At 38.1% G+C, this 27,963-nt stretch overlaps 2 protein-coding genes across 2 annotated transcripts; both read left to right on the top strand.

Moving 5' to 3' along the window:
* Positions 1–20,092: 20,092 nt before the first annotated feature.
* LOC141638490 (putative purine permease 11) lies at positions 20,093–22,490 on the top strand. The gene is made up of 2 exons (XM_074447904.1): positions 20,093–20,355; positions 21,192–22,490. The coding sequence occupies exons 1-2, from the start codon at positions 20,325–20,327 to the stop codon at positions 22,322–22,324; spliced, it is 1,164 nt and encodes a 387-aa protein (XP_074304005.1). The 5' UTR covers positions 20,093–20,324; the 3' UTR covers positions 22,325–22,490.
* A 523-nt stretch (positions 22,491–23,013) lies between these two features.
* Positions 23,014–24,871, top strand: LOC141638249 (putative purine permease 11). Its single transcript, XM_074447656.1, has 2 exons — positions 23,014–23,143; positions 23,652–24,871. The coding sequence occupies exons 1-2, from the start codon at positions 23,107–23,109 to the stop codon at positions 24,755–24,757; spliced, it is 1,143 nt and encodes a 380-aa protein (XP_074303757.1). The 5' UTR covers positions 23,014–23,106; the 3' UTR covers positions 24,758–24,871.
* The last annotated feature ends 3,092 nt before the right edge of the window (positions 24,872–27,963 follow it).

Here is a 27,963-nt window from a genome sequence, read left to right as displayed (position 1 = left end):
AGGACGAAATTGATAAATTTTGATCAAATTCAGGATATTATAGCATACATTCACGAAATAACTTCTCAGATTTACAAAATTCACTCTTAGATTCACAAAATAACCTCACATATTCACAAAATCAGGATAATAGCGAAAAAAAGGAGATTACCTGTTTCAACAGCAATATTATCACCAGTTACTGTAATGTCTGTAATCTCCATTGAAATTGAAGTTGCAACGTCAATTTGAGCCTTATTAGCTCTTATATTAACAAATAAAGTTTCACGATAATAATGTTTCAAATTAACAAAATAGTAGGAACACCATAATAAGTATGACATCGACAACCATAGATAAGAAAGCATGCAATATTACTGATACAAGACAATTAAAGCATTCAATGGTGCGGACTTGTGCAAACTTTTCAGAATTTGTCATCTTATTTAGTTTTAATCTTACCCAGGTTGTATATATTAGTTATTTAAGTTTCACAAAATAACCTTCTAGTTTCACAAACTAGGGTCTCTGATTCACACAATAAGAAATAAATAAATTGCATCAGTAACGTTTAACAACAGAGATTCAGAAAATAAGGCCCAAGTTTCATTAACTATAGGCTGAGATTCACCAAATAAAATCCGAGATTCACTAAATAAAGTATCAGATTATTAGTTCAAATAATTAAAAAAAAAAATTGGTGAAGATTATGAATTCACTTTTAAGAAAAGGTCAGGTTGTATGTATCTAGATATTTTGTTGATTTGTTAATAACAGTTCCATTCCCAAGAAAAGGACATTGAACAATCAAGCATTCAATCAAAAAATTTAATATATGGGTAATGTGAACAGGCACTGTTGACAGTTGTGCCAAATACAAGGCCTATAAATATCTAATTTCTGAAACATAATAGTATATACCAATAACCTATCTTCTCTCTTCTGTAAAACATTTCAAAAATCCCTATTGCACACAATGTCTCATTTATTTTTATTTCCCTATACTTGTGTTTTGGCGAATGTTCCAGGTTATATGAATCAAAAAGGGAAGTATGTTTGTCCTGACCTCTCTAAATTGGCAGATTGTTTAATGAGCCAAGGTTATGAGATAGAGTCTTTGGTGCCTGTTATCTGCAGGCAGACTTGTCATTTTATGGGATTAGTACTAATTCAATTTGGCACAAATGACAATGGCTGCAAACAGGCTTTTAAGTTGCAGGAGAAGTTCGAGCAATTTGGGCGTACTAGATCTGAATGGCTGGCTACCTATTCCCGAGTTCAGGGGCCCTTTCTATGGGTAGCATCAAGGCTTGATTCAAAATATTTTAACTACACTCCAGTATGTAGAAGAGTCCCATATTCATCTAAACACGCAGGAAGATCACTCGCTGATGCAGATGAACGGTGCACCTATAGCTATATCAATATTGCTCTATGTGCATTGCCTCGAACAAATAGGGGTGATTGATAAACTAAACAAATATCATATCTTGTTTAATTTTTCAGCTTTTCAGTTTATTTTATTTTTGAATGTTGTTGTTTAGTTAATTCGAAAGCCATGAACCTGCGAAATTTTATGTGATGAAAAATTACAAGATTTTTAAGTTTTCTGAATATTATATTTAGCTCTTATATTCACAAAATAAGCACTCTAATTCATAAAATAGACAATGTCAAACAATTTCTGCCACGATCCAAGTTTCAGGATATTATAGACAGTTTATATTTTCAAAATAACCTCTCCGATGCACAAAATTAGCTCCTAGATTCGCAAAATAACCTCTCGATTCACAAAACCAGAATAGTCTATATTTTCAAAATAACCTCTCAGATGCACAAAATTAGCTCCTAGATTCGCAAAATAACCTCTCGATTCACAAAACCGAAGTTTATTTTTTCAAAATAACCTCTCAGATGCACAAAATTAGCTCCTAGACTCGCAAAATAACCTCTCAGATTCACAAAACCAAAACAAAATAACGTCTCAAATTCATAAAATAGGGACAAAACAGAATACACTGTTGTAATAGCACTATTATCGAAGTCGCCGCAAAGATCGGAGTTAGACCTGCAACATCAGCGATAATACCATAATAAGTAGGGCGAAATTGATTATTTTTGATCAAATTCGGATATTATAGCCTATATTCACGAAATAACTTCTCGCATTTACGAAATAACTTCTTAGATTCACAATATAACCTCACATATTCACAAAATCAGGAGAATAGCAAAACAACTTCATAAAATAGCGAAAAAAACGGAGATTACCTGTTTCAACAGCAGTATTATCACCAGTTATTGTAATGTCCGTAATCTCCATTGAAATTAAAGCTGCAACGTCAATTTGAGCCTTATTAATGAATGAATTATAATCAATTAATGAATGAATTAACAAAATCAACAAATTTTACACCGCGAATTCAAATTGCTCAATTGCTCGCTTTTGATCGAATTCAAACCCTTAACTAACGAAATACTTGATTTTGATCCTTATAAATTTACAAAACAGTTCGATTTTGTTCAAATTTGATCATTATATCATCAATTAATGAACGAAGTTAAGAAAATCAATTTTTCATCAAATAATATGAAATTACCTGGAAATTACCTCGAAATCTTCTAAGAAATCGATGAATTTGATGAATTCGCCTCTTTGATTGTCAGAATTTGATTAATTTGATGAAATCGTCTCACAAATTTGATGATATTTTAGCTCTCTTTGAAATCGACGCCCAAATTGAGTGTTTTTGTATAACGTGAAAGCTCATTAGTTTTGGAAGGAAAGAATTTGGGCCTTTTGTTTAGATTAGAGAGAATAAGGTATTTGGGCTTTTTTTTCGATTAGAGAGAGAAAGTGTTTTGGACCAAATGAAAAGTTTTTTGTTGACCCCTAATTTTCATCCTTGTTTTTCCAAATCAACATTACAAAATCAGCCCATCCATGTATAATGCAAATGAGTCCAAGGTAGTAATTTGGTGAGACCGGCCGCCTCGCCATAATGAGGTGCCTCACCGGATCCGGCCTATATATATATATATATATATATATATATATATATATATATATATATATATATATATATATATATATATATATATATATATAGAATCAGGATCCCGTACGAACTAAATTACGGTGCGAACCGTACGAACTCATCTCAACCATTGAATTAAACAAATAAAGGGTGTTGCTGATCCCGTATCACTCTCCCTCATTTATTCTATCTCATCTCATTTCCACTCAAAACCCACAAACCCCTTCCAAACTTCACCTCTCTGTGACCTTGACACAGCTCGGACGGTGGCCTATCGTCGCATCAACCGCACATCCCATCTGCCGCTGACGACATTGACGTAGCTCCGACGCCGTTCACCAAGCTGCAGCTCCGTCACCGGCCACCTAGACTAAAAACAACCCTATTAGATTCGAAATCCTCCAAAAACTTTAGTAATGCGATTAATTTTCTGAAATTCTTCTTCATTTTTCGTAGATCTATGGTTTGAATCACTTAGGTTTTGAAGAAAATGAGATTTCGAATGCAAAATTTGACTAATTTTTTGCCATTAGATTGTAGATCTACAATCACCGTCAGACGTAGTGGATCTTAAGCGACTATGACGGTGGTGGTGCGCATGGGGTTTACGTTTTTGCAAGCTGTATTCTATTCCTTTAATCGTTTTAATATTTGTGGTGTTCTTTGAATATGCTGAGTTGTTATTCATTATATTCATAGTCAGCTTCTAGTCGGTCCTGGTTTGTCATTTGCTTGCCCCCTTTGCTTTTTTGTTAGCAGATGTTAGGAGTAGTCTGTATATGTGCTTATTAGTTATTATGAGTAGCTGTTCATTTTTCAATTATAATTGAATGTGATTGGTTAAAAGCTTGTTCATTATTGTTTATGTTGTCATCTTTAAAGCATATTGGCGGATTCAGTATCAATTATGTGTCGGAGATGACTAAATGCTATTTCCTCCCTGGTATCATCTTCATGAGATGTTTGTGTTCTCTTGTGGTTACTGTTTTGAGGATACATTATCTTGTTAAATTATCACTTTTTTTGCGTGTATGTTTTTGTACATCGATTTATGCTTTTGACTCTTATAAGTTAGTTACATGCATCAGTTTGTGTCATTATGTCATCTACAAAGCAAATTGGTCATTTCGCTACCTATTTTGTGTCGGAAGATGACCATAGCAAAAGTGCTGGATATTTTTTTTACTGATGTCACAAGAAATGGGCATTTGTTATCCACAGCATTAACATTTTATTCTTCATTGATTCAGGTGGCGGTGGTGGTTAATAGTCGCGATTCGTGGTACAGTGTTAGTTATGGGTATATGGTGATGGTGGTTGTGGCTTTGGTTTGGTGTGGTGATGGGCGACGCTGGTTGTTGTGTGGTGGTGGGCGACGCTGAACATGGTGGCCTTCAATTCAATTTAACTCTGTATCATCAAACCAAAGACTATGGAATTTCCTCCATAGCACTTATAAAATCACCCAGGAAAGTGGGAGAGAAAGAACATCGGTTCTAGTCATTTCTTTGATAAACTCAGGCTGCAATATATTAGCTCCAAGCCTCCTACGAATCAATTTTCCATTTGTTTGTAAAGAGAGCAAAAAAGGGTAGTTGTGATGCTTTGAGTTTTTTAACCAGATAGATTTGTTTATTATTTAGGTGTTGGGTGAACCAGTGCTTCCCTGGATGTCAGATGTTGTGGGAAATTCCGAAATCATAAAACAAGAGTTGTCACTCCTGTGGGCAGAAATCATCTAAAGTCTACATCGTAGCTGTCCTTCAATTCACGATGGTGGTGGTGGTGGTGGTTGGAAGTAGTGTTGGGGTGGTGGTAGTGGTATGGTGTGGTGTTAGTTAGTGGTGTTAGCGGCGGCGGAGACGGTAGTGTGGTTGTGGTGAGTGGGATGTTGAGTGTGTGGGTGTTGGTGGTCGTGAGCAATATGACGGTTATGCGAGGAGGTGGAAGTGATGGTAGTTGCGGTAGTGGTATGTGACGGTCAAAGTCGGCGGCAGCGGCAGTAAATTTCTGTTAACATTTAGATCTGGAACTTCTTTTTATGAGGTGAGTGAACCACAAATTTCTGCTAGTTAGGTAACCGAATGAAGGTTTATGGTCGTAGGATGGCGGGGTCGGGTGGTGGTTGTGAAGAGTGGGGGTGATGTCGAGTATTTGGTGGTGGTGGTGGGGGAGGAGCGGTGGTGATGGTGGTGGTGGTGGAGGTGTCAATGGTGGTGGCGGTGTCAGTTGTGGTGGTGGGGGCAGCGGTGGTGGTGGTGGTGGTGGTGGCGGTGGCGGTGGTGGTGGGGTCGTGGTGGAGGGCAGGGGGTGTGGATACACAAAATACTACCCCGGATACACATGGTAGTAGTACGGGATACATGTGTATCTAGTACTAACACATGATATTAGTACGAGATACATGTGTATCCAGTAGTAATACATGTGTATCTAGTAGTAATACAATGTGTATTCAGAAGTATTATACTGCGTATCCAGAAAAAAAAAATGTATCCATAAATAGCATGAAACGTATCCGAAAGTTAGTGTTAAAACTTGTAACATTTTACACAAAGTGTATCCGCATATAATATAAAATGTATCCGCAAATAGTATTAAATGTATCCGCAAATAGTATAAAATGTATCTTGAACTTAGTCTTAAAACTCCCAAAAAAATTAGTGTTAAAAAAGCGTAAAAGTGCATTTAGAATTTTAGTGTGGAAAAGGTATATCTACATGTGTTATAACATGTATCTGAATAAGAGGTGTATGTGATAGAGAAATAAAGTGTATCCGAAAAAAAAAAAAAAAAAAAAAAAAAAAAAAAAAAACTGATTTTAAGCTAGTTCGTACGGTTCGTACGTTAAGGTAGTTCATACAGAACCCGCCCCTATATATATATATATATATATATATATATATATATATATATATATATATATATATATATATATATATATATAGATAGATAGATTTTTCAGTATTTCATAATCTTGTTTGTTATTTAAAAATATTTTTATTTTTTTAGATTCAAAAAGTGAGAAAGTGAAAATAATAAAAAGACAAAACGAGCTCTATTCGAACTCGAGCCGAGCTCGAGCTTTTTCTGAGCCGAGTTCGGGCTTTAATTTTTTAGGCTCGACGAGCTTCGGGGTTCACTACTTAGGAATGAAATGGATTGGAATGAGAAACCATAGAAGTATGAGGTTCCAATTCCATAGCTTCCAAAACATGTTTGGTTCATTAGAAAAATAAATACTCCCTCCAATTCGTTATATTGTTCCCATTTGCTTTTGGCACGATACTTAAGAAATACTATTAAAAATGAATAAAGGACATTGGTGGGGTTAATGTTAGGAGAGAGAGATGAATTAATAGGAGTTAAATAATGAGTTGTGGGGCCAAAACATTAAGAAAAGTAATAAAATAGGAATAAAAAAGTTGTGTGGGGTTTGATTATAGGAGAGAGAAATGAATAAAATAAGAGAAAAAAGTTACCAAAAAAGGAAATGGGAACATTACTTGAATAATCCGTTTTGGGAAATAGGGAACATTATAGCGAATTGGAGGGAGTATAAAGGAATGGAGTTTGAATCAATGGGGAGGAGGTGGGTATGAGATTCCAAGGGGTTGGGGTTGATTGAGAATCCATCAGGATTCTAATTCCATTCAAAATACCCCGACCAAACACTAGAATGACTAAAATCCATTACATTCTATTCCAAACCTCCCAACCAAACACCCCCTTATTTCCTTTTATCTTTTTGACACCTCCTTTCTCCACTATCTCTATCCATCCTCCTACTAACTTTTCTTGAGATAAAGGTAAGACAAGGGACTGAACTTCCAGTTTTTTTTCCAATTAAAGACCTAAACTTTTAAACTTTTCAGTTAGGGACTTCAAATATCTTTCCGTTAACATTGCCTTTAGTTTTTGGATTAGGCATTTTAGCTTTTATGACAACTTGACAAGCCAGCGCTTATTGTATCCTTCCATTATCCAATCTGCGTGGTAATTTAATTTGTCTTCTATGTCATTCATTTCTAATGCATACTTCTTGTAGTGAATTAATCTTCTTTCGCCATTCGGTGTATGTATAAAATTACATTAGGGGTGTAAACGAGCCGATTCGAGCTCGAGCTCAGCTCGAATTTTTTAACTCAAGCTCAGGCTCGGCTCGAAGCTCGTCGAGCCTAAAAAATTGAAGCCCGAGTTAGGCTCGAGTTCGAATCAAGCTCGTTTTGACATTATATATTTTCACTTTCTCATCTTTTAAATCTAATTATAAATATTTTTTTTTTAAAAAAATAAGATTATAAAATATTATATTATTGTATACTTATATAAATGTTTAAGCAACAAATAATTTGAAATAAAAATAATATTACAATATAAAGATTATACAAAAAAATTATAAACGAGATTCCAAGACTTCCACAGCTCGGGCTCGGCTCGTATTTAGCCAAGCTCAATAAGACGAACCTTTTTGAGAACATAATCACAACTATTCAATCAAAAAAATGAAGAAAACAAGTATGGAGTACGGACTATGGAGTACTATACCCTAAAACTCAATAAACTTAACGACCACTCTAATTTATTAGGAATCAAAATACAAACCTTAATAACATTAACACATATATTTGTATATGTATTCCAAGAAAACTAAGAAGATATTCTAATATTTCTTAAACTACAAATGGAAGATGAACAAAGAAACGATGCCTCTACCTCTCTGAAAATATATATGCCATATTTTGATGCTAAAAGTATTTGAATAGCTAAAATCAGAGGGGTTGGGATCATAAATTGCAATATAGAGAAGGCAAATTGAATTAATCAAGAAGTAAAATAAATAAGTGTGGAAATTAGAGTTGTTGGGTTTTCGTAAAAATAAAGAAGTCAAACCTAAATCCAACAACAAGGCTAACGACGAGTACGGAAAGGCCTTTGAAGTCCTTATATGGAAAGATTAGAAGTTTAGGTCCTTAATTGGAAAAAACTGAAAGTCCAGTCCCTTATCTTCCCCTTATTTCAACTTTTCTTCTATTATTTTCGCATATTAAAGAGGATACTCTCTTCTTCTTCTTTTATATTTTAATTAATTTTTAAAATAAAATATAATCTACTTGGTGCAACTTCATAGGAGAGTTGACACTTAGGTCTAGGTTGTACTTCCTCTAAAAATAGAGGAAGTCTTCCTCCTTTAAAGAAGATGTCCAAATTGATTCCACATTGGAAAGATTAAGATAAGTTCTAAATATTCCCGCCTAAAACATATGGAGTATAACCTTTAATTGGATTGGGCTTAAATTTTTAGTCTATTCTATATAATATGTTTGTAAAATAAATCACATTTTTCCGTCAAATCGAACCTTAAAATTAAGGCTTTTTTTTTTGCGGAAAACGTTAATTGGTACTTATTAACAAATGATATATAAACTTTAGGTAGTTGTGGGTAAAAGAAATGATGTTAGGTACCTACGTGCAAAGTAACCCAAAAATTAGGTATCTTATGACAAAAAAAAAACCCTAATTATTATATGTAACAACTATCAGCAATAGTTATTATCAAGAGGATGTTGGCCGAAGATAAGGCGACAAAAAAAAAAATCACATTGACAAGGGTATGTCCAACACACCCCATGATGAGAAACACATGAGCGATAATGTGGCCAACAACCCGAGTGAAAACCAAAGAGGAAACCACGCACGGGGAGCCGAGAAGAAAGATAGTGGTGGGACGACTACCAAATCGGATACAAACCTCACCACTAGCGTTCGTCTGCCAACGATGACCCCATTCATGAAGGAAATCATGGGATGCTTTATGGATAAGTTCAAGAATTTGGGCATTACATTCAACTGATCCTCCATCCCAGACAACCACCTTACCTCGTTCTCATGATAGTGGGACAACCTTTGCGGGACTCCCAAGGTTGTGGACCATCACAAGAGTGTAGAGGCCCCATACAGTTTCTTGACTTCCTTTAGACCTCGAAATGTGAAGGAAAAACCTCTCTAAATTACCATTTTCCTACAAAACCACAATAAAACAAGAAAAATAACTAGAAGAAGCGGTTAGTCCTTAAAATCGCTCTGAAAAACTCTAAAAGTAAGGGAAATGAGGGAAATAAGGGGCGCAAAATAGAGTGAAATGACACTATATCATATATCATTCCAGGTATCCGATTGGTGCCTTTTGCAGATTTCCATCGTCCTATTGCCTCCATAAGTACTAACAGATATTAAAAAAAACACTTGTCCTTTAGCCTAATTTAGTCTCAAAGCGGATATGGTTTTAGATAGACTAATTGCATATTTATAGGTTACCAAAATAGTCTCAAGACCAAGTAACTAACACATTTATAAGTGATCGATCACAAGTGTTTATTTGAGGAGTTGTTTATATTTTTATTTCATCAATATCACCAATTAGAGCAAAGAAATGTCAAAATTCAAATGATATAGGAGTGAATACTAAAATTGTGTTTATGCTTAAGATCTCAATCAAAAATATGAGATGATGAGAAGCTACACATATATAATAATAAAAAAAGGTCGTGCATTTTCACATACGAATTTTACCTTTTTATATACGTACGTCTTTTACAGTTTTACCCTTGTCATTTTCCCATTCTCTCTCCCAGTTGATTTTTTTTTTTCTCCCTTCACTCATCTCCCTTTTCCACACCACCCCCACTTGCTCTGGTGGGAAGTTTCCGTTCACCCCTTGCTCTGGTCGTCGGCCGACGTTGCTCCGACCAATTTGGGCTGCCCTTCCCCGGCTAACACAAACAACCGACCTCGAATTCCCGCCCCTTAGCTTCCCTTTCCCGCACTCCCCTCTCCCGCACCTCTTTTCCGGCACTCTCCCCCCCTCTCCGACCAGAACGCGAGCTCAAATCGAGCCTATATATAATTGTTATTTTTTGGGTTTTTTTTCTTCAGATATTTTCAATAGTAAGGCTTGAAAGTTATAAGTAAACATACTTGGCAAATCAGTGAGACATTTGATATGTGTGATACAAAGAAATATTTATGATAAAATATGAGCAATATCTTATCTAATTACACAAGTTCGAGTCGCTCGCGAGCTTTTCAAGCGGAGCCAACGTTTGCTCGGCTTGACTCGTTAAGCTCTCGAGACGAGCCCGAGCTGTAATACCTCAGGTATTCTGCTCTTAGGATAATCTATCGAGTAGGTTGTATGTGATTTATGGAGTACATTCTGGAGTGTGTGTACTCGATGGAGTAAGGAGCACTCGATCGAGTGTCGCGTACTCGATCGTGTACGTCCAATACTCGATCGAGTGTCCGAGTTTTATACGCGTTTTCGTCGCGGGTTTGGTTATAATAGTGGAGGGGTATAAAAGAATAATTCGACAGTTCTCTTTTCATTTTACACTTTTACTCTCTAAAACTTTTCATAACTTCAAACGACGCTCTCCAACTCTCCACTGTTATCATCAAATCTAAGTCTAGGGTTCATAACTTTTGGGAATTTTTACACCTTTGCGATCCTCAGTAATTGGGTAAGTTCTTCATGTTGTTCTTATGTCTTTATGTTAAGTTTTGTCTAACCCTAATTTGGGTATTTTGGGGTTTTTGGTGTAATTGTTGTTGTGGATCGTAATTGTATGCATTATTGTTATAGGAGGTGATTTCGTAGAAGAGGCTTTTTGATCTGTTGTTGTTGGTGGTGATTCCATTTCAGGTAGGGTTTTCCCTACTCGGTTATTGTATAATTGATTTAAGTGATATGGTGGTTGAATCATATGATTATTTCTATGGTTAATTGTATTTCTTGGTATTGGCATGATTATCAGTATTGTGATTTTTGGTTGTAATTGTATGTGGTTCGCGAGGTGCGCCCTCCGCTGAGTGGAGTCATTTTCGGGAATGGCTTCACGCCCTTGATTCGCCCCTTGTGGTTCCCGTCACATGGGGGATGTGCACATTAATGGTCATTGGGTTATTCGCTTTACGGTTTTGAGCAGGGCTTAGGTGGTAAGGCTGCGGTCCCCACTAGCGGAGTGGAATATCCGTTGCGATGGGTATTCTGGCAGCTCTACACACTTTAGTGTGTAATCAGGTGATTGGTGATAAACATGAGTTGGAGGAATGTGCTTATGTAATTGGATCTTGCTGTATTGCTTATTTTGATTATTCAGTAACTGACCCCGTTTAAATGTTTTGAAAACCGTGGTGATCCATTTGGGGGATGATGAGCAGTTGATTAACAGGTATACCTAGGATTACGCACGGGATCTTGCTGGGGATGGAGTCATCACTTTATGAGTCTTAGTCTTTCGCTACAGTTTATGACAACCTTTTATTTCAGTTTGGATATTTGTTTGAGACAGTTGTTTTATATTTCCAGTTTTGGTTTTAAGTTTTACGCACATTTAACTTTTGAACTTAAAGTATATTTTGGAACGGTCACTTTTTATTACTATACCTCGTGGGACCGAGATGGTAGCATCTCCATGTGTTAGGGTGGTCTTGGTAAGGCACCTTGGTGTATGGGGGTGTTACAAAGTGCTATTAGAGCGACGATTTTGGAACCTGTAACAAATGAACCTAATAAATGTAGAAAGTCAAATTAAAATGAACCCGGGTAGGAGTTGTTAAGAGCTAATGCAAAGGCTTGGGAGACGTCCTATAGTCACGAACTTGCCCTTATAACTTTGAACCGGTCACTATGGGGTGTCATGGGATCACTACTTGTTTATAGATGTCTTATGATGTATGAATTGGATGAAGTATGTGATTGGATTGGATGAATTGGATGGAAGTGATTGTATTACCTATTATATAATGTGGAGTATATCTATATGATCAAGATGACATTAAGTTTTGGTTTGTTTGTTGTAACATGTGATTAGGAGTATTGGTATATATGTTGATGTTATAATAAGTTAAAGCATGTGGGTAGTACATGATTGATACGTTGAATATTATATGAGCATGATGGATGTTATTGTTTGGCTTTTGTAGATAGTAACATGTGGTTACGGATACTGGTTTTACGAGTATCGAGTTGCGTTTGTTTGCTTTGTTGTTGTTTAAGTTGTGTGGAAGGAAAGTCGAGTAGTTATGTTGTCTGATTATAGAGGAGTTGCCTTTAAACTGTTATAACTTGAGATGCATACATAATATTGGTGTGCTTATAATTGGAGGTAATAGCAGGTTCTCTTACGATTCTAACGACAAGTAACACGCCTAAAACGACCAAGAAACGAGTGAGATATGACTGTTTTACGAAAATTGGAGGTTGTTGAGAACTGCGTAGGGTACTCGATCGAGTGCCCCTTAATCGATCGAGTAAACCTCTTTGTACTCGAACGAGTACACCGTACTCAATCGAGTAACCTTAGTAGTTGATTATGCGTGCTTCTGATCTACCCCTACTCGATTGAGTAGGGTGCACTCGATCTAGTGACCCTTGTTTAGGTCTTATCCTTATTGTTTGACCTCCCTGCCTATCATATTTATTTCAAAGACATTCTTTTACTTCTTTATGCATTATTTATATATGTATTGGTCCCGATGCGTAAGTTACCGGATCCTATGATGTAAAGAGTACCACCTTATGATGGGTATGAGTTGGTGGGGAAGACATGGGATATATGTGGTTGTGATGGATAGTGGAAAGAGGAAGGGAAGATTGATGAGCTTATCGAATCGGGGAGCATGTTTTGTGAGATGTGGTGAGTGATATAATCGCGAGTTTGAGTAATATAAAGGTAAGTGTATATGGGCAAGGGGTGATATAAGTTTTAGGAACGTGAGAATGAAAAGATTGAAATGAGGGATGTGAATGGTGGTAGCTTGGGATGTGTAAGGATTTAAAGAGGGAGATAGGTATAACTGAGTCGGTTAAGAATATATGTAATGGAAGGTCGTTATAGAACGATGGAAAAGAATGGTGTATATAGAGCTTAGATTGAGTTATGCCGCGATGTGGATTTGTAGATAGTGACCGAGTTTGGCAATTTGGGTTATTAAGAGGTGAGCCTAGTGTGTAATTCTTTGGGCAATTAACGGTATGAGGTGAATTTTTGATTTTCTAGAGATACGAAAGGAAGATACAACTAATTGAAGAGTAACCGTTGATTGTGTGGACTTAATGATGGCGAGTGTGAGTGCGTAGCATGATGAAAGAGGATCAATGATAAGAAAGATTGAGAAGATACTGATATCAATTTAATGAAATTTGAGTTTTAGAGCAATGAGAAGGTAACCGGATTACTAAAGAGTTAGGTAGTAGGAGTAAAGAGTTGAGTTGTTAAGTGGTGTTGTCAAGTGTAATGGGAAAAGAAGGATGGAAGTAAGATGAGTGAATATTCGCAAGAGTTTTGGGACAGAAGAATAAGGAATTAAGGAAGTGTAGAGTACTATTGTGAGGATGTGAGTTAAAGGTTTTGTAAGATATCGAGGCAACATTATATCCATTAGTTTTGAGGAGCTATGGGAATGAGCATTTGATAGAGTATTGCATGGTGTGGGACTTTGGTGGTAGGTTAGGGAGTAGGATGATCAAGGACATAGTTAGTAGGGATATTTAGGTTATTTGTTGATAGGATTAATGGAGATTACTATTGGGAATTGGTATTCATGGTTGCGAGGGAGCATAAGGTGTTGAAATAGAGGGCGTTGTCGGTAGTTGAGTGTTTATTATAATATGGTTACATTTGTCAGGTGGTAATAATTATGCGAATGAGAGAGTGTATTATGGAAGGCATATGAGTTTAAGCTCGGCTGAGAGATACCCATTATTAAGTGGTAACTTACGTGATCAGGATTGACTAGTTAGTTTCGATTATGGGTCTATGATGTGTGTAAGTGTTTGTGTGAGGTTCTGACCTCGCGAGTAGTGGTATGGTGGGATAGTCCTAAAGTTGTTATCTGAGCGTTCCATGTTATATGTTGTGTATGGTAACCTAATAGGACGATATCTAGAAAAGGTAATGGTGGTTGGATGAGTTATGAGATGATTGTTGTGGCGGGACTCTTGTTTTGGTAATGTGGTCGTGTTCCGAGTTGCGATGCGAGTACTTTCGCGCTGTAGTGCGGCTGTTGGTAGCGGTATTGCGATGCAATCATCGGTTGTGGTAGAGTAGGTGGGATACTTACGAGACGAACTTTTGAAAGTGTATATCAGTTATATAGATTGTTGTTTTGTTTACTGCTATTTTCTGTGAGTTTCGGTTTGGACATATAGATTGTTGTTTTCTTTTTATTGATGTTTCTAACTAGTTTCAGCTTGGGAGTGAGGGTAGAGTCTGATATGGAAGAGAGTTGCGTATGTGTTCGTTGTTGTTATGTTATAGTGATATTCTGTTGATGGGACACAATTGTGAGAGGTTATTGGAGTACTTTTGATCTTGTTTTAGATGAGGCATTGGTTGACATAGTTGTGGCAAGTGATTTGTGGAACGTGTGTGTGCTGAGCTGGAAGCGGCAAGTGGTTCGTAATCTTTATTGGGACAGTAAGTATAGGGTGTTGGGAATTAGTATCATGTTAAGTTATGTATGAGTTTTGCGGCAATAAAAAGGAGAACTTGAGGATTTAGTGTGAGTGTGTGTAACAATTGTGGATCGTGAGTTATGATTTTGGAGATAGGTGCATGTATACGGAAGTATGTCATTTTGCGGTAATGTTGAAGAGTTGGAGTAGTGGTTATGCTGAGGATTTTATGTTATAGGTTAGACGGTGTGCAGAGTGATTGGAGGCACGAGAGCTGTTAGGAAAAGAGAGCCTTGGATATAGGAATAATTGTCGGTGTTGAAGTTATAGTCGGTGATTGATGACATGAGATGAGGGTAATGGGAAGAAATAGCTAAGGACCTAGTACTAGTGGGTTACGAGGACGTAACATTTATCTTAAGAGGAGTAGGATGCGACAAAGAGAGCTTGATGGTTATGCATGTTGCAGTATATTTGGAAGTTTAAGTGTGGAATAAAGGATGGACTTGTGGTTATGGTTGATATTATTAAAGGTAAATGACAGTGTTTGTAGTAGTATGTATGGTTATGAAGTAAGGTTGTAGGTAGGTACGGTTACAATAGTGTTGAGAGTTTGGGTGATGACGGTTATGAGTGCGAGTAAACTTCGAGGGCGAAGTTCATTTTAAGGGTGGTAGAATGTAACATTCCATTTGGTGGTTGACCTCGCTTGATGGATTGTCTTGATATTGGATTTGCTAGTGGGTAATATTTCAGTGAGACGGAGTTAGCGGCATTTGTGGTTGGTATTCGGTTGTATTATGGAGTTAAGTGGGCTATTCTATAGTTGATAAGATATCGTGAACCGCGTTGTGGAGGTAGGCCTGGTTGGTGGCCGGAGTTAGTGTCGAGAACGGAGGAAGTGAGTTGAGTGGTGTTGGACGGTGGAGTGTTATGTGTACATGTTTTACAGGTCGGGTTTGAACTTCTGGGACGAAGTTCGTGTTAAGGAGGGTAGACTATAATACCTCGGGTATTCTGGTCTTAGGGTACTCTATCGAGCAGGGGGTACTCTATCGAGTAGGTTGTATGTGATTTTTGGAGTACATTCTGGAGTGTGTGTACTCGATCGAGTGTCGCATACTCGATCGAGTAAGTCCAGTACTCGATCGAGTGTCCGAGTTTTATACGGGTTTTCGTCGCGGGTTTGATTATAATAGTGGAGGGGTATAAAAGAATAATTCAACAGTTCTCTTTTCATTTTACACTTTTATTCTCTAAAACATTTCATAACTTCAAACGACGCTCTCCAACTCTCCACCGTTATCATCAAATCTAAGTCTAGGGTTCATAACCTTTGGGGATTTTTACACCTTTGCGATCGTCAGTAATTGGGTAAGTTCTTCATGTTGTTCTTATGTCTTTATGTTAACCCTAATTTGGGTATTTTGGGGTTTTTGGTGTAATTGTTGTTGTGGATCGTAATTGTATGCATTATTGTTATAGGAGGTGATTTCGTAGAAGAGGCTTTTTGATCTGTTGTTGTTGTTGGTGGTGGTGGTGGTGATTCGATTTCAGGTAGGGTTTTCCCTACTCGGTTATTGTATAATTGATTTAACTGATATGGTGGTTGAATCATATGATTATTTCTATGGTTAATTGTATTTCTTGGTATTTGCATGATTAACAGTATTGTGGTTTTTGGTTGTAATTGTATGTGGTTCACGAGGTGCGCCCTCGGCTAAGTGGAGTCATTTTCGGGAATGGCTTCACGCCCTTGATTCGCCTCTTGTGGTTCCCGTCAGAAGGGGGATGTGCATATTAATGGTCATTGGGTTATTCGCTCTACGGTTTTGAGCGGGCTTAGGTGGTAAGGCTGCGGTCCCCACTGGTGGAGTGGAATATCCGTTGCGATGTGTATTCTGGCAGATCTACACACTTTAGTGTGTAGTCAGGTGATTGATGATGATCTGGAGTTGGAGGAATGTGCTTATGTAATTGGATGTTGGAGGAATGTGCTTATGTAATTGGATGTTGCTGTATTGCTTATTTTGATTATTCAGTAACTGACCTCGTTTAAATGTTTTGAAAACTGTGATGATCCATTTGGGGGATGATGAGCAGTTGATTAGCAGGTATGTCTTGGATTACGCGCGGGATCTTGCTGGGGATGGAGTCATCACTTTATGAGTCTTAGTCTCCCGCTACAGTTTATGACATTCTTTTATTTCAGTTTTGATATTTGTTTGAGACAGTTATTTTATATTTCCAGTTTTGGTTTTAAGTTGTACGCACATTTAACTTTTGAATTTAAAGTATGTTTTGGAACAGTCACTTTTGATTACTATACCTCGGGCGACCAAGATGGTAGCATTTCCATGTGCTAGGGTGGTCTTGGTAAGGCACTTTGGTGTATGAGGGTGTTACTCGAGCCCGAACCGAGCTCGTACGAGCCGAGCTTTAACCGGGCCGATCTTGAGTTACTCATGAGATGTCTGTCTCATTATCACATCTAATCCCACCACCGCGACCTCAGTTTCTTCCCTCACCTCCCTCTCTTGCACTCCCGTTCCCTGCACTCTCCCTACTCCGACCACCAACCTCCCTATGGTTCAACTACCCATTCGGCCATCCCCGACCCTCCTCCTGCTTCGACGACCGCCGACCCCACCTTTTATTTTTTATTTATTTATTTATTTATTTATTTATTTATTTATTTATTATTATTGATGGGGCATATTCTGCACCGCTGACCAAGTCAACATACTGAGCGAGGTCAAAGATGTCCACAACAAGTCAACGACTTATACGACCCTTAGCCGATGCGACCCATCGGCTGTTAGCCTGGTCTCGGCGTGACAACTAGTCGCCGGGACACATATCCGCGTACTCATATCCAAGACCCCTCGGCGGTGAGTCAACATGGCCCGCCGGCCTGCCATGGGTCCCTCGGCCGAGGGGTAGATCAGTCTTTCCACCTGCTAGCCACTTGGCCACTTGGCCACTACGTGACAAAAGGTGAAAGCCTATAAATACTCCTCAACCTTCATTGAGGAAAGGATCCAAGAAACTGAACCTAAATACACTATTCATCTGGTAATATCTCCCTTATCTCTCTACAACATATCTAGCCAAGTAACACAGCTTAATCTTTTGAGTTTACTGACTTGAGCGTCGGAGTGAGTACGCTTGGCACAAAGCCAAGCCCTCAGTTCGTTCATTGTTGCAGGAGAGGCCGAGAGGAACGATAGAGACGCGAGGAATCCAACTCAAGACATTATTCTACGAGCCACGGGTGGTAACGATACTTGCTCTGGAATTACACCCGGAACAATTGGCGCCGTCTGTGGGGAGGGAATGGGAGTTGGAACCGGTGTCTTCCGCGTCCGACGCACTACGCCGCTAACAACCCTCGCCTGCGCCTCCTCCTTGCTCAAGACCTTCAGCCGCTGTTCCAAAAGATCATTCGGCGACGTCCTGCGGTCATTGGCTAGAGCTTTGGGATGCAAGTTAGCAACGGTTTTATCTTTGTGCAGCCCCATACTCCGAAGATTAAGAAGACAAAGACAACCCTTGAAAGTTTGGAGAGATGAAGATTTTGGAGAAAAATTTTCGAAAATAAAATGGAGGCCAAAATCACGGAATAACTGCCCTATTTATAGAGAAAAGCCCATGAAGAAGGACCAATCAGGGCACAGCCCATGAAGCGTCAACCAATCAGCGAACATACACGTGTCAAACATGCAACCGTGGGATGTCAATCGTTGCAACAGTCGAACGTCAATCAATGCAACAGTGACCAAGCGTCTTCAACACGCCTATTCACATCTCTTCGACTGATCATCTTCCTCAACAAATTCCTAGGTATCTAGTCTCCGCCGGCCACCCGATCAACCAAGCTAGGGTGCACCGGCCGGGGGCAATCAAAATCAACCTAAGACTCTCGGCCGGTCTCGGCCAGCGTCATGTTCTTTTCCACATCGGATACCCTTTATGCATCCATGTGGAGGGGGGATTATGGTGTATAATACGGCCTAACAAGAGACACGCCGGTACACAAGAAGAAGCCGATACAGAAAATTTGTGAAAGTTACTTGCGCAGAATATACGCTCAAACATACATCGGAGCCCATACCACGGCATAGACTACGCTGGGGGGCAAATTGATGGGGCATATTCGCACCGCCGACCAAGTCAACATACTGAGCGAGGTCAAAGATGTCCACAACAAGTCAACGACTTATACAAACCCTAGCCGATGCAGCCCATCGGCCTGTTAGCCTGGGTCTCGGCGTGACAACTAGTCGCCGGGACACATATCCGCGTACTCATATCCAAGACCCCTCGGCGGTGAGTCAACATGGCCCGCCGGCCTGCCATGGGTCCCTCGGCCGAGGGGTAGATCAGTCTTTCCACCTGCTAGCCACTTGGCCACTTGGCCACTACGTGACAAAAGGTGAAAGCCTATAAATACTCCTCAACCTTCATTGAGGAAAGGATCCAAGAAACTGAACCTAAATACACTATTCATCCTGTAATATCTCCTTATCTCTCTACAACATATCTAGCCAAGTAACACAAATTAATCCTTTGAGTTTACTGACTTGAGCGTCGGAGTGAGTACGCTTGGCACAAAGCCAAGCCCTCAGTTCGTTCATTGTTGCAGGAGAGGCCGAGAGGAACGATAGAGACGCGAGGAATCCAACTCAAGACATTATTCTACGAGCCACGGGTGGTAACGATACTTGCTCTGGAATTACACCCGGAACAATTATTATTATTATTATTATTATTATTATTATTATTATTATTATTATTATTATTATTATTATTATTATTATTATTATTATTATTATAAAAACCTTCCTTAGCGATGACAAAGCTAAGTCTAGTGTAAATATAAGCGGCTGCACGAGCGCCGACACCCTGAGACACCGAAAATTTCTGAATGCGCTTGAGTTAATTTGCTTATTTTAGAAAAAAAAGTGGAAAATGATACAATGTGTAAATTTTATGAAAAAATATACTCCCTCCTATTCATTTTAACTCTCCTCCTTTTCTTTTTCATCTATTCATATAACTCTCTCTTTTTCCTTATTTAGTAAAGTTTTATACTTATTTTAATCACATTACTCCGCAACAATACCCCACAATACTCATACTTTATCTTATTTTAATCATCTTACCCCACAATAATACTTATTTTAATCATCGTACCCCACAATAATACCTTCCCTCTCTCCAATTACCTTACACCACCATAATACTTTACAATAAAATAATCATATCCTTAATTTGCGTGCCCTTTTAAAAGGGGAGAAATAAAATGACAATTGGTCTCCCTTGTGACGGGTTACCATTTGTGGCGGATATTTTGTGAGTTAAAATGGTAACAAAATGGGTTAGTGGAGAAAGGGGACCACATGAATAGTGTTGCAGAGAGAGAAAAAGTGGGTATTTTGTGAGGTAAAATGGTATCCGTCACTCAAGAGTGACGGATATGTGTCGTCACAAACAAGAATTTGGGTTAAAATGAATAGGAGGGAGTATATGAAAATGTAAAGTCTGCATATGAAAAATAATTCTTTAAAAAATGGATAAAAACATCAAAATCAAGATATTAAATTGGGAGCCGCATAAGTTGGACCAAAGAGAGAGTAGAATACGCAAGTGAATATTGTGAGTTGACTGAAACTCATCATGTAACCTCATGTTCATATGCTTCTTCATAATTCACAATTATCTGATTTGACTCATTTCATCATCAAACCAGTATAATATATTACGAAAATATTACGAAGTGCATCATTTGCATAATCTTGCATCACCATATCTCTTAAGTTTCATCAGCTTTTCATTGTTTTTTATCCATGGAAACCGCTCAAGTGCAACAAAGAAAAGGTTAGCCCATTTAATTATAGTTTTTGATGTCCTATGAATGTATTTGTTTTGGTTTTGAATTCTTTATTTAGTCGCCCATTTAATAAGGTTGAACCACTCCAGAAGGTTTCCTTGAGAATTTCATTTTCGTTCGAAGGTTTCAGACGGGTCATATATGACCCATTATATATGTCCCATATATAGTCAAATGTGACCCAATTCAAATGGTAACATTTTTATGTTAAAAATGTGACCAAATTTAAATAATCACATTTTATCACAAAAATGGTCACATAAGACCATCTGGAGGCTTCATTGTTGCTAAATAGAGTAGCTGTAATTAGAAGTGCTCAGTGAGCCGGGTCATGGTGGGTTGGGCCGGCCCAGGCGAGGGGGCTGGCTGGGCTGTGGGCTTATCTGGATGACTTTTAAAGCATTCATTTTCCCTTTCCAAAATAACGCAAAAAATAACTCGCCTTTAGGTATACTACATCTCTCCTGATTATTTGTTTACTTATGAAAAAAATATCTATCACAAAGAATAAAAAGAGTAAATAAATAAATGCGACGGAGGGGAGTACTTTTGAGCCCTAAGAATGCAAGAATGTGATTCTTCTTTCGCCTAGATTATAATGGCCTTTTGACTTATTTGACACTAAAAATAGTGTGGAAAATTTGGAAGAAATCAGTAAAATGGATGTTGTACTAGTTTATGATGGAGTAGATTTGGGTAGGGAGAGAGGGTCACACAATAAGAGTAGATTATATTGATTCAGATAAATTGAAAAATCAAGAAACATGGCCTATAATATTTGATTTGAGTTTGACATTGAGCAAATTGTTGGATTATTTTGTAGGCGATGAGGAAGGACCAAGTTCAAACCATGTGATGAATCAGCATCATGAGACCTTTCTTCCTAACCACAACAATAGTTTCAACTTGCCAAAGCTCATACACTACAAATGGTGGTCTCGGGTTGTGACCTATATCGTCTTTCTCCTCGCTGGGCAGACCATCGCCACTCTATTAGGAAGGCTTTACTTCGACAAAGGCGGGAATAGTAAATGGATGTCTACATTAGTCCAATCAGCCGGCTTCCCTATCCTCATTCCGATCCAATTGTTCTTTACTACAAGGAGTACTTTTCCACAAAATACTAGTCGGTCAATCGGCATTGCCAAGCTCACTTTACTTTTCTCTGTCTTTGGCCTTTTCTTAACAGGGGATAACTTGATGTACTCTTATGGACTCCTTTACCTTCCCGTCTCTACTTACTCTTTACTTTGTGCGACCCAATTAGCCTTCAATGCCGTCACCTCATACTTCATAAACGCGCAAAAATTCACCATGTTGGTGCTAAATTCCCTTGTCCTGCTCACTATTTCAGCATGTCTTTTAGCCATCAATGCTGATAATGAAGGCTCGACAAGCAAGGAGTCGAGAGGGAAGTACATTATCGGGTTTTTATGCACAATTGGTGCCTCAGCCGTGTACTCTTTGTTACTCTCCTCAACCCAATTTTGTTTTGAGAAGGTGTTCAAAAACCAGACATTCAGTACCGTGTTAAGCATGCAAATTTACCCGAGTTTTGTGGCAACGTGTGCTTGTGTAGTAGGACTATTTGCCAGTGGAGAATGGAGAGGGATACACAAGGAAATGGAGGAGTACAAGATGGGAAGAGTGTCCTATGTTATGACACTAATTTGGATCGCGATAACTTGGCAAATATCGTCAATAGGATTGTTAGGACTAATTTTCGAGGTTTCTTCGTTGTTCGGGAATGTGATTAGTACATTGGGCTTGCCTTTGGTTCCGGTGTTTGCGGTGATATTCTTCCATGATAAGATGAGTGGAGTGAAGGTGGTGTCTTTAGTCCTAGCCATATGGGGTTTCATGTCCTACATCTACCAACATTACTTGGATGATAGGAAAACAATTCGGAATAAAGATGAAGATGAAGTACCTTGTAACTCAGTAGAATTATGTTAAGAACTACAATTATATTGTACTTGTAGAAGGTTGTGTTCGATTCTATTGTTCTATTTATGATAAAGAGTTTTATGTAGCCGCCGAAATATCTACATAGATGTAGTTTATTGTCGCTACAAAATGTGGCAAATGCAAAATTGGCATTGTAATTGGAAAACGGACTCTCTATCCCATTTTCGTGTCTCATCTTGTGTTCCACTACCTTTATCTTCTAACACGTCATCCTCTTACTTAGATGATTAATGTTTATTTGTTAAATGAAGAGGCACTGAGACATAAAAATGAGACAGAGGTCAAAAATCGCATAATAAGTTGTGTCTCTTCTTAGATAATTAGGCTGATTATTTTATTTTACATTTATATAATCGATCGAGAATTTACTATGTTATGTGTAATGTAGAAAGCATGTAAAATGAAATTTTTTAAAAAAAATATTCCATAGCATATTAACAAGGATTTGGTTAAATTTGGTTAGATTAGAACTATTTCCCTCCTTTATTTAGACTTCTTTAATTAGTGTAAATGAGGAAAGTTTGTTGAGATAATTAAGCAGAGTGAAACATGGATGTAACTTGTAAGTGTGGTTCTCATAACTTTGATGTGATCTTGTTGAATTATTATTGTAAACTGTAAATCAAAATTCTCCATTTCTAAACACACTTTTGAACCTCTGAAGTATGCAACTGGATGAAAAGCTCAAGAACATATTGCACTCCATACTTTCATATTAACTAATACATCTCTCAATTCATTTTTTGGTCTTCTTTTCATGGTTTTTATCCATGTATGCTACTCAAGAATTTACACAACAAACCAAAGGTAAACTTCTAACCCTCAATGTGTGATCTCTAAGGATGCTTTTTATGTTGGAAATTCTTAACTTTGGCCAATCGCGGATCCAAGGGGCGCTAGTAGACGCTCTCGCCTCTTCTGGATAATGGAAATTTTAGTAATTTGTTTTTTTTTTTTTTTTTCAAGTTTACCCTTAATCCTTATTATATTACTCAATTTCATTCGCCTTCACGAAATGATGAGGGGTGGGTGAATTTGACGTTTTTTTTTTTTTGTGTGTCTTAGATCTACTAATCAAAAAGATTTGAAACAACTCGCTAGTTTAAACATATGTGTCTAGCCTAATTTTCGTATTGGCAAATTTGATATTAACAAGTTCGGACGAGTGTTATGCATGTTACATCAGTTGATCCATCTAATTGGGGTCTGTTAATTCTAAGAAATTTAATCAATTGATCATTAAATCTCATCAAAAGGTTAATGAAATAAGAATTCATATAACTTTTTATAGTTGTTTATGATCCAACTTTTGCAGGTTCAAAGGAGGATGATTGCCAGAAAACTTTGACACCCCATAACATCCATTTCCACATGCCAAAGCTTGTACATTATAAATGGTGGCTCCGAGTCATGAGCTACATCATTTTCCTCCTCGTGGGCCAAACCGCGGCCACCCTACTTGGTAGACTCTACTATGACAAAGGTGGAAATAGTACATGGATAGCCACATTTGTGCAATCAGCTGGCTTTCCTATCCTCATTCCTTTGTTATATTTCTTCCCTAAACCCGCCATTGCATCGAGTATCTCCCCCCCTCTTTGGAAACTAGCCCCTCTCTATTTCGCGCTAGGCCTAATGAACACGGGTTTTAACTTGATGTACTCTTATGGACTTCTATACCTCTCTGTCTCTACATACTCCTTATTATGCGCGACTCAATTAGGGTTCAATGCCGTCTTCTCATTCTTCCTTAACGCTCAAAAATTCACCGCTCCTTTGTTAAACTCCCTTGTCCTCCTCACTATCTCGGCTTGTCTCTTAGCTACAAATGCCAATAATGAAGAAAGTGAGACTAATCACTCGAGGAAAAAGTACATAATCGGGTTTATGTGCACAATAGCTGCCTCGGCCTCATATTCTCTATACCTTTCATTAGTCCAACTCTCTTTCGAGAAGGTGATCAAGGACGAAAGCTTCAATACCGTTGTGGCTATGCTAATTTACCCATCAATTGTGGCTACTTTAGCTAGTGCTGCAGGGCTTTTCATAAGTGGGGAGTGGAGTACCCTTGATGATGAAATGAAGGTTTATGAGACGGGGAAGGTGTCGTATATAATGACACTAATGTGGACTGCTATAACTTGGCAAACATCTTATGTAGGGTTGTTGGGCTTGATTTTCGAGGTTTCTTCCCTGTTTTCGAACGTGATTAGTACATTGGTTTCGCCATTGGTTCCGGTTTTTGCAGTTATTTTTTTCCATGACAAGATGAATGGAGTGAAGATCAACTCACTGTTGCTTGCTATTTGGGGATTTCTATCTTATATTTATCAACAATACTTGGATGATGCTAAGGCTAACAAGACTAAAATAAGCCATCCTAGTGAAACTCCTACTCCTAACACCAAAGAAATATGCTGAATTGCTTGTATGAATGACTATATTCACTAGCGGAACCAAGGGGTTAGTAGGGACAATGGCCCCACCTCACAATGAAATTTTTATAGTCAAAATTTCTGACTTTTTGTCCACTTATTTTATTGCATTACTTGTTCATCCTCGAAATCTCATCCTAGTTTTAAATATTGGTTCCGTCACTGACTATATTGTTCACATAATCTGAAAATTAGGATGAGTTTGTATCGACTTAAGAAAGATTTCCTAATGCATCTTTTTGTAGCATTTGCTTTTTGATCAATCAAGATGGATTACAATATAACAATTTCTTGCCACATCTACTTGGATTTTTTAGGAAATTTAGTTCTTTTTGGATACCTCAAAAGTTACACACATCCAAATAAGAAAGAAAACTAATCACTTGGAAATTTATCTTATTATTCGAAAAAGGTCATATGGGACAGTGATGGCAGTTTTTGTAAGAAAATGTATGCAAAATACAATTATAAATTTTGCTTAACAATTTTCAGGATTATCACGACAATTATTGTGTACGTAAAACAGTCTCATACTCTGAGACGATTCCTTAGATAAAAATACAACTCATTTACTAGTATTAAATAAATATTATTTTATAAAAATGGATGGTCTTACACTATAAAACCATCTTATTCTATAATTTGGGGATCAGATAAAAACTAATGTAATTGGTTCTATAAACTCCACAAAGGTACTTACCAATAATCATTGTTTATGGATACAACAAATTGAAGACAAGGTAGATGGTGATTATTCTTTTTTTTTTTTTTTTTTTTTTTGTGTAAAGAGAACATAAAAGCAATTTTAATGGTCACTTGATTGACATTGTAAAAATATTGTCACATTTGTCAGTGAGAAAAAGAGTGTGAGAGTTTTTTTCCCAAACATAAAGTTGGTGTTGGATTCTCACCCGTAGTATAAATACGCTTATTTAAACCCAAAAAAAAAACTGGCAGTGAGAAGAAGAGTTAGTTCAAGTAATAAGAATTTTTTTCCCAAGCATAAAGTTGGGGTTCAATTTCCCCCCCGCAGCATAACTACGATTATTTAAACCCAAAAAAATATTGTTATTGAAAATGTTGTGCGGAAGCGTGAATATCCTGTGTTGGGCCTCTGCTGCATCTGTGTCACAACCCATAATAGTACGATATTGTCCGCTTTGGGCCAAGCCCTCACGGATTTACTTTTGGGCTCCTTCCCAAAAGGCCTCGTACTATTATATTTTCTGGACACTTATAAAGATGATCTTCTATCTTTATTCTACCGATGTGGGACATGGGTTTGCACCCTAACAATCCTCCCCTCAAACCAAGGACCATCATCTTGATTCGGACCTTGACCACCATGGAGAACTCCCCACACCATGCAGCCCCATCACCTAGACACCCGCATCACCAAGTCTTGATAACCTCTCCTTAAACGACACACCATGTGTCCCATGGGGCTTGTGCTACACTTGCGTACCAAACCCCTCTGCATCCAATATACCCTGGACTGGGTCCGTATCCAGTGCCTCAGTGCGTCGCCCCGGAACCGCTATTGGACTTACCATGGACCGCTTTTGTTGCCTCCATTAAGCCTCAGCCCACCTCGCCGGGTCGCTGACGATCTTCTCTTGGACGGCCTGCCGTCTCAACGCCGTGAGACCATGTCGCTTCTCGCGAACATATTAGCTCTCCCTCGAGCTATAGGAGTTCCGCGCCTTATAGTGTACGTCCACCTTCAAGTCTTGGCCCGATGAATCTCTGTGTCTTGCCCAAGTCCAAACCTTGGGCTCTGATACCACTTGTTGTGCGGAAGCGTGAATATCCTGTGTTGGCCTCTGCTGCATCTGTGTCACAACCCATAATAGTACGATATTGTCCGCTTTGGGCCAAGCCCTCACGGATTTACTTTTGGGCTCCTTCCCAAAAGGCCTCGTACTATTATATTTTCTGGACACTTATAAAGATGATCTTCTATCTTTATTCTACCGATGTGGGACATGGGTTTGCACCCTAACAGAAAATCTACATCAATTAATGAAAAAATAGTGTATTCGCATTAGTTAGGATGTATGATGCTCTTTACTCACACATCCGACCAGACATTTACTACATTTTGACTTCTGTATCTTCAACTTTGTTTCCTTTACTATAATATTATCCATCTTTCCATTTGAAGGAAAAAAGATTTCATACCTTTTACTTAATACTTCCTTCGTTCCGTTATTTATCTTTGATTTTGGTACAAAGACCTAGTATAGAGGAGAGAGCCAATTATTAGATGATAGGTAGACCAAATTAAGTGTAAAATATTACTCCCTCAGTCGCAGTCAATTGTTGTTCTTTACTTTTGGCACAAAGACTAAGAATGGGAAGGGGTCAATTATAAGATGACAAGTGGACCAAATTAAGTATAAATGATCAAATTGCTCATCCAATGCAATCATAAAATAAAAATGACAACAATTGACTGCAATACCCCAAAATGGGTTGGACAACAAATGACCGGGACAAAGGGAATACATTGCCTATCAAATGTATTCCCAAAATAAAAAGGTAAACAATTAACTGAGACGTTAAAAAAAAAAGTAAACAAATGACCATGACGGAACGAGATAAAATAGAAAAGTGATTGCATACCTTTCTTGTCAAACACATTATATATTTATAATAACCACAACCCTTGGGCACTCTTTACCAGCAAAACTTTGAATATCATACATAACATTTTTTTGTGAAATAAACATTTGATCTTGAAACTAATATAAAATGGCAAAACCAACACCAACACAAACCATTATGATTGTAGCTACATTGCTAATAGCTTTGACATGCAATAACATTGTTGTTGGATCATCGACACCGTCCCCATCACCAGGGCCATCCCAGTGCACGCCCCAATGTACGTACGACATTGATCGTGTGACGGGGTGCATGTCACAGCTTGAGGTGTCGGTGCAAACTCGGCGTGTCATGGTGGGTGGTTCTTGCTGCCTTGCAGTGAATTGGTTGTCTGATCAGTGCTTTAAGGAAGTGTTTTCTAAGCCACCTCTTGATCTTGACATTGGTGCATATATTAGGGCACAAATTCTTGTTTGTGATGGACGCTATCCGTCACAAACAAGAGACGGAGCGAATAGGTACCATATTGTACACAAACGGGCCGGATCAGCATGTGCAAGAGTAATGATTAACAATTATAGGGTA

This window comes from Silene latifolia, unplaced genomic scaffold (genome assembly GCF_048544455.1).
Source record: "Silene latifolia isolate original U9 population unplaced genomic scaffold, ASM4854445v1 scaffold_20.1, whole genome shotgun sequence".
Taxonomy (NCBI): domain Eukaryota; kingdom Viridiplantae; phylum Streptophyta; class Magnoliopsida; order Caryophyllales; family Caryophyllaceae; genus Silene; species Silene latifolia.
Note: the sequence above shows the minus strand (reverse complement) of the source record. Positions and strands in the feature narration are given on the sequence as shown.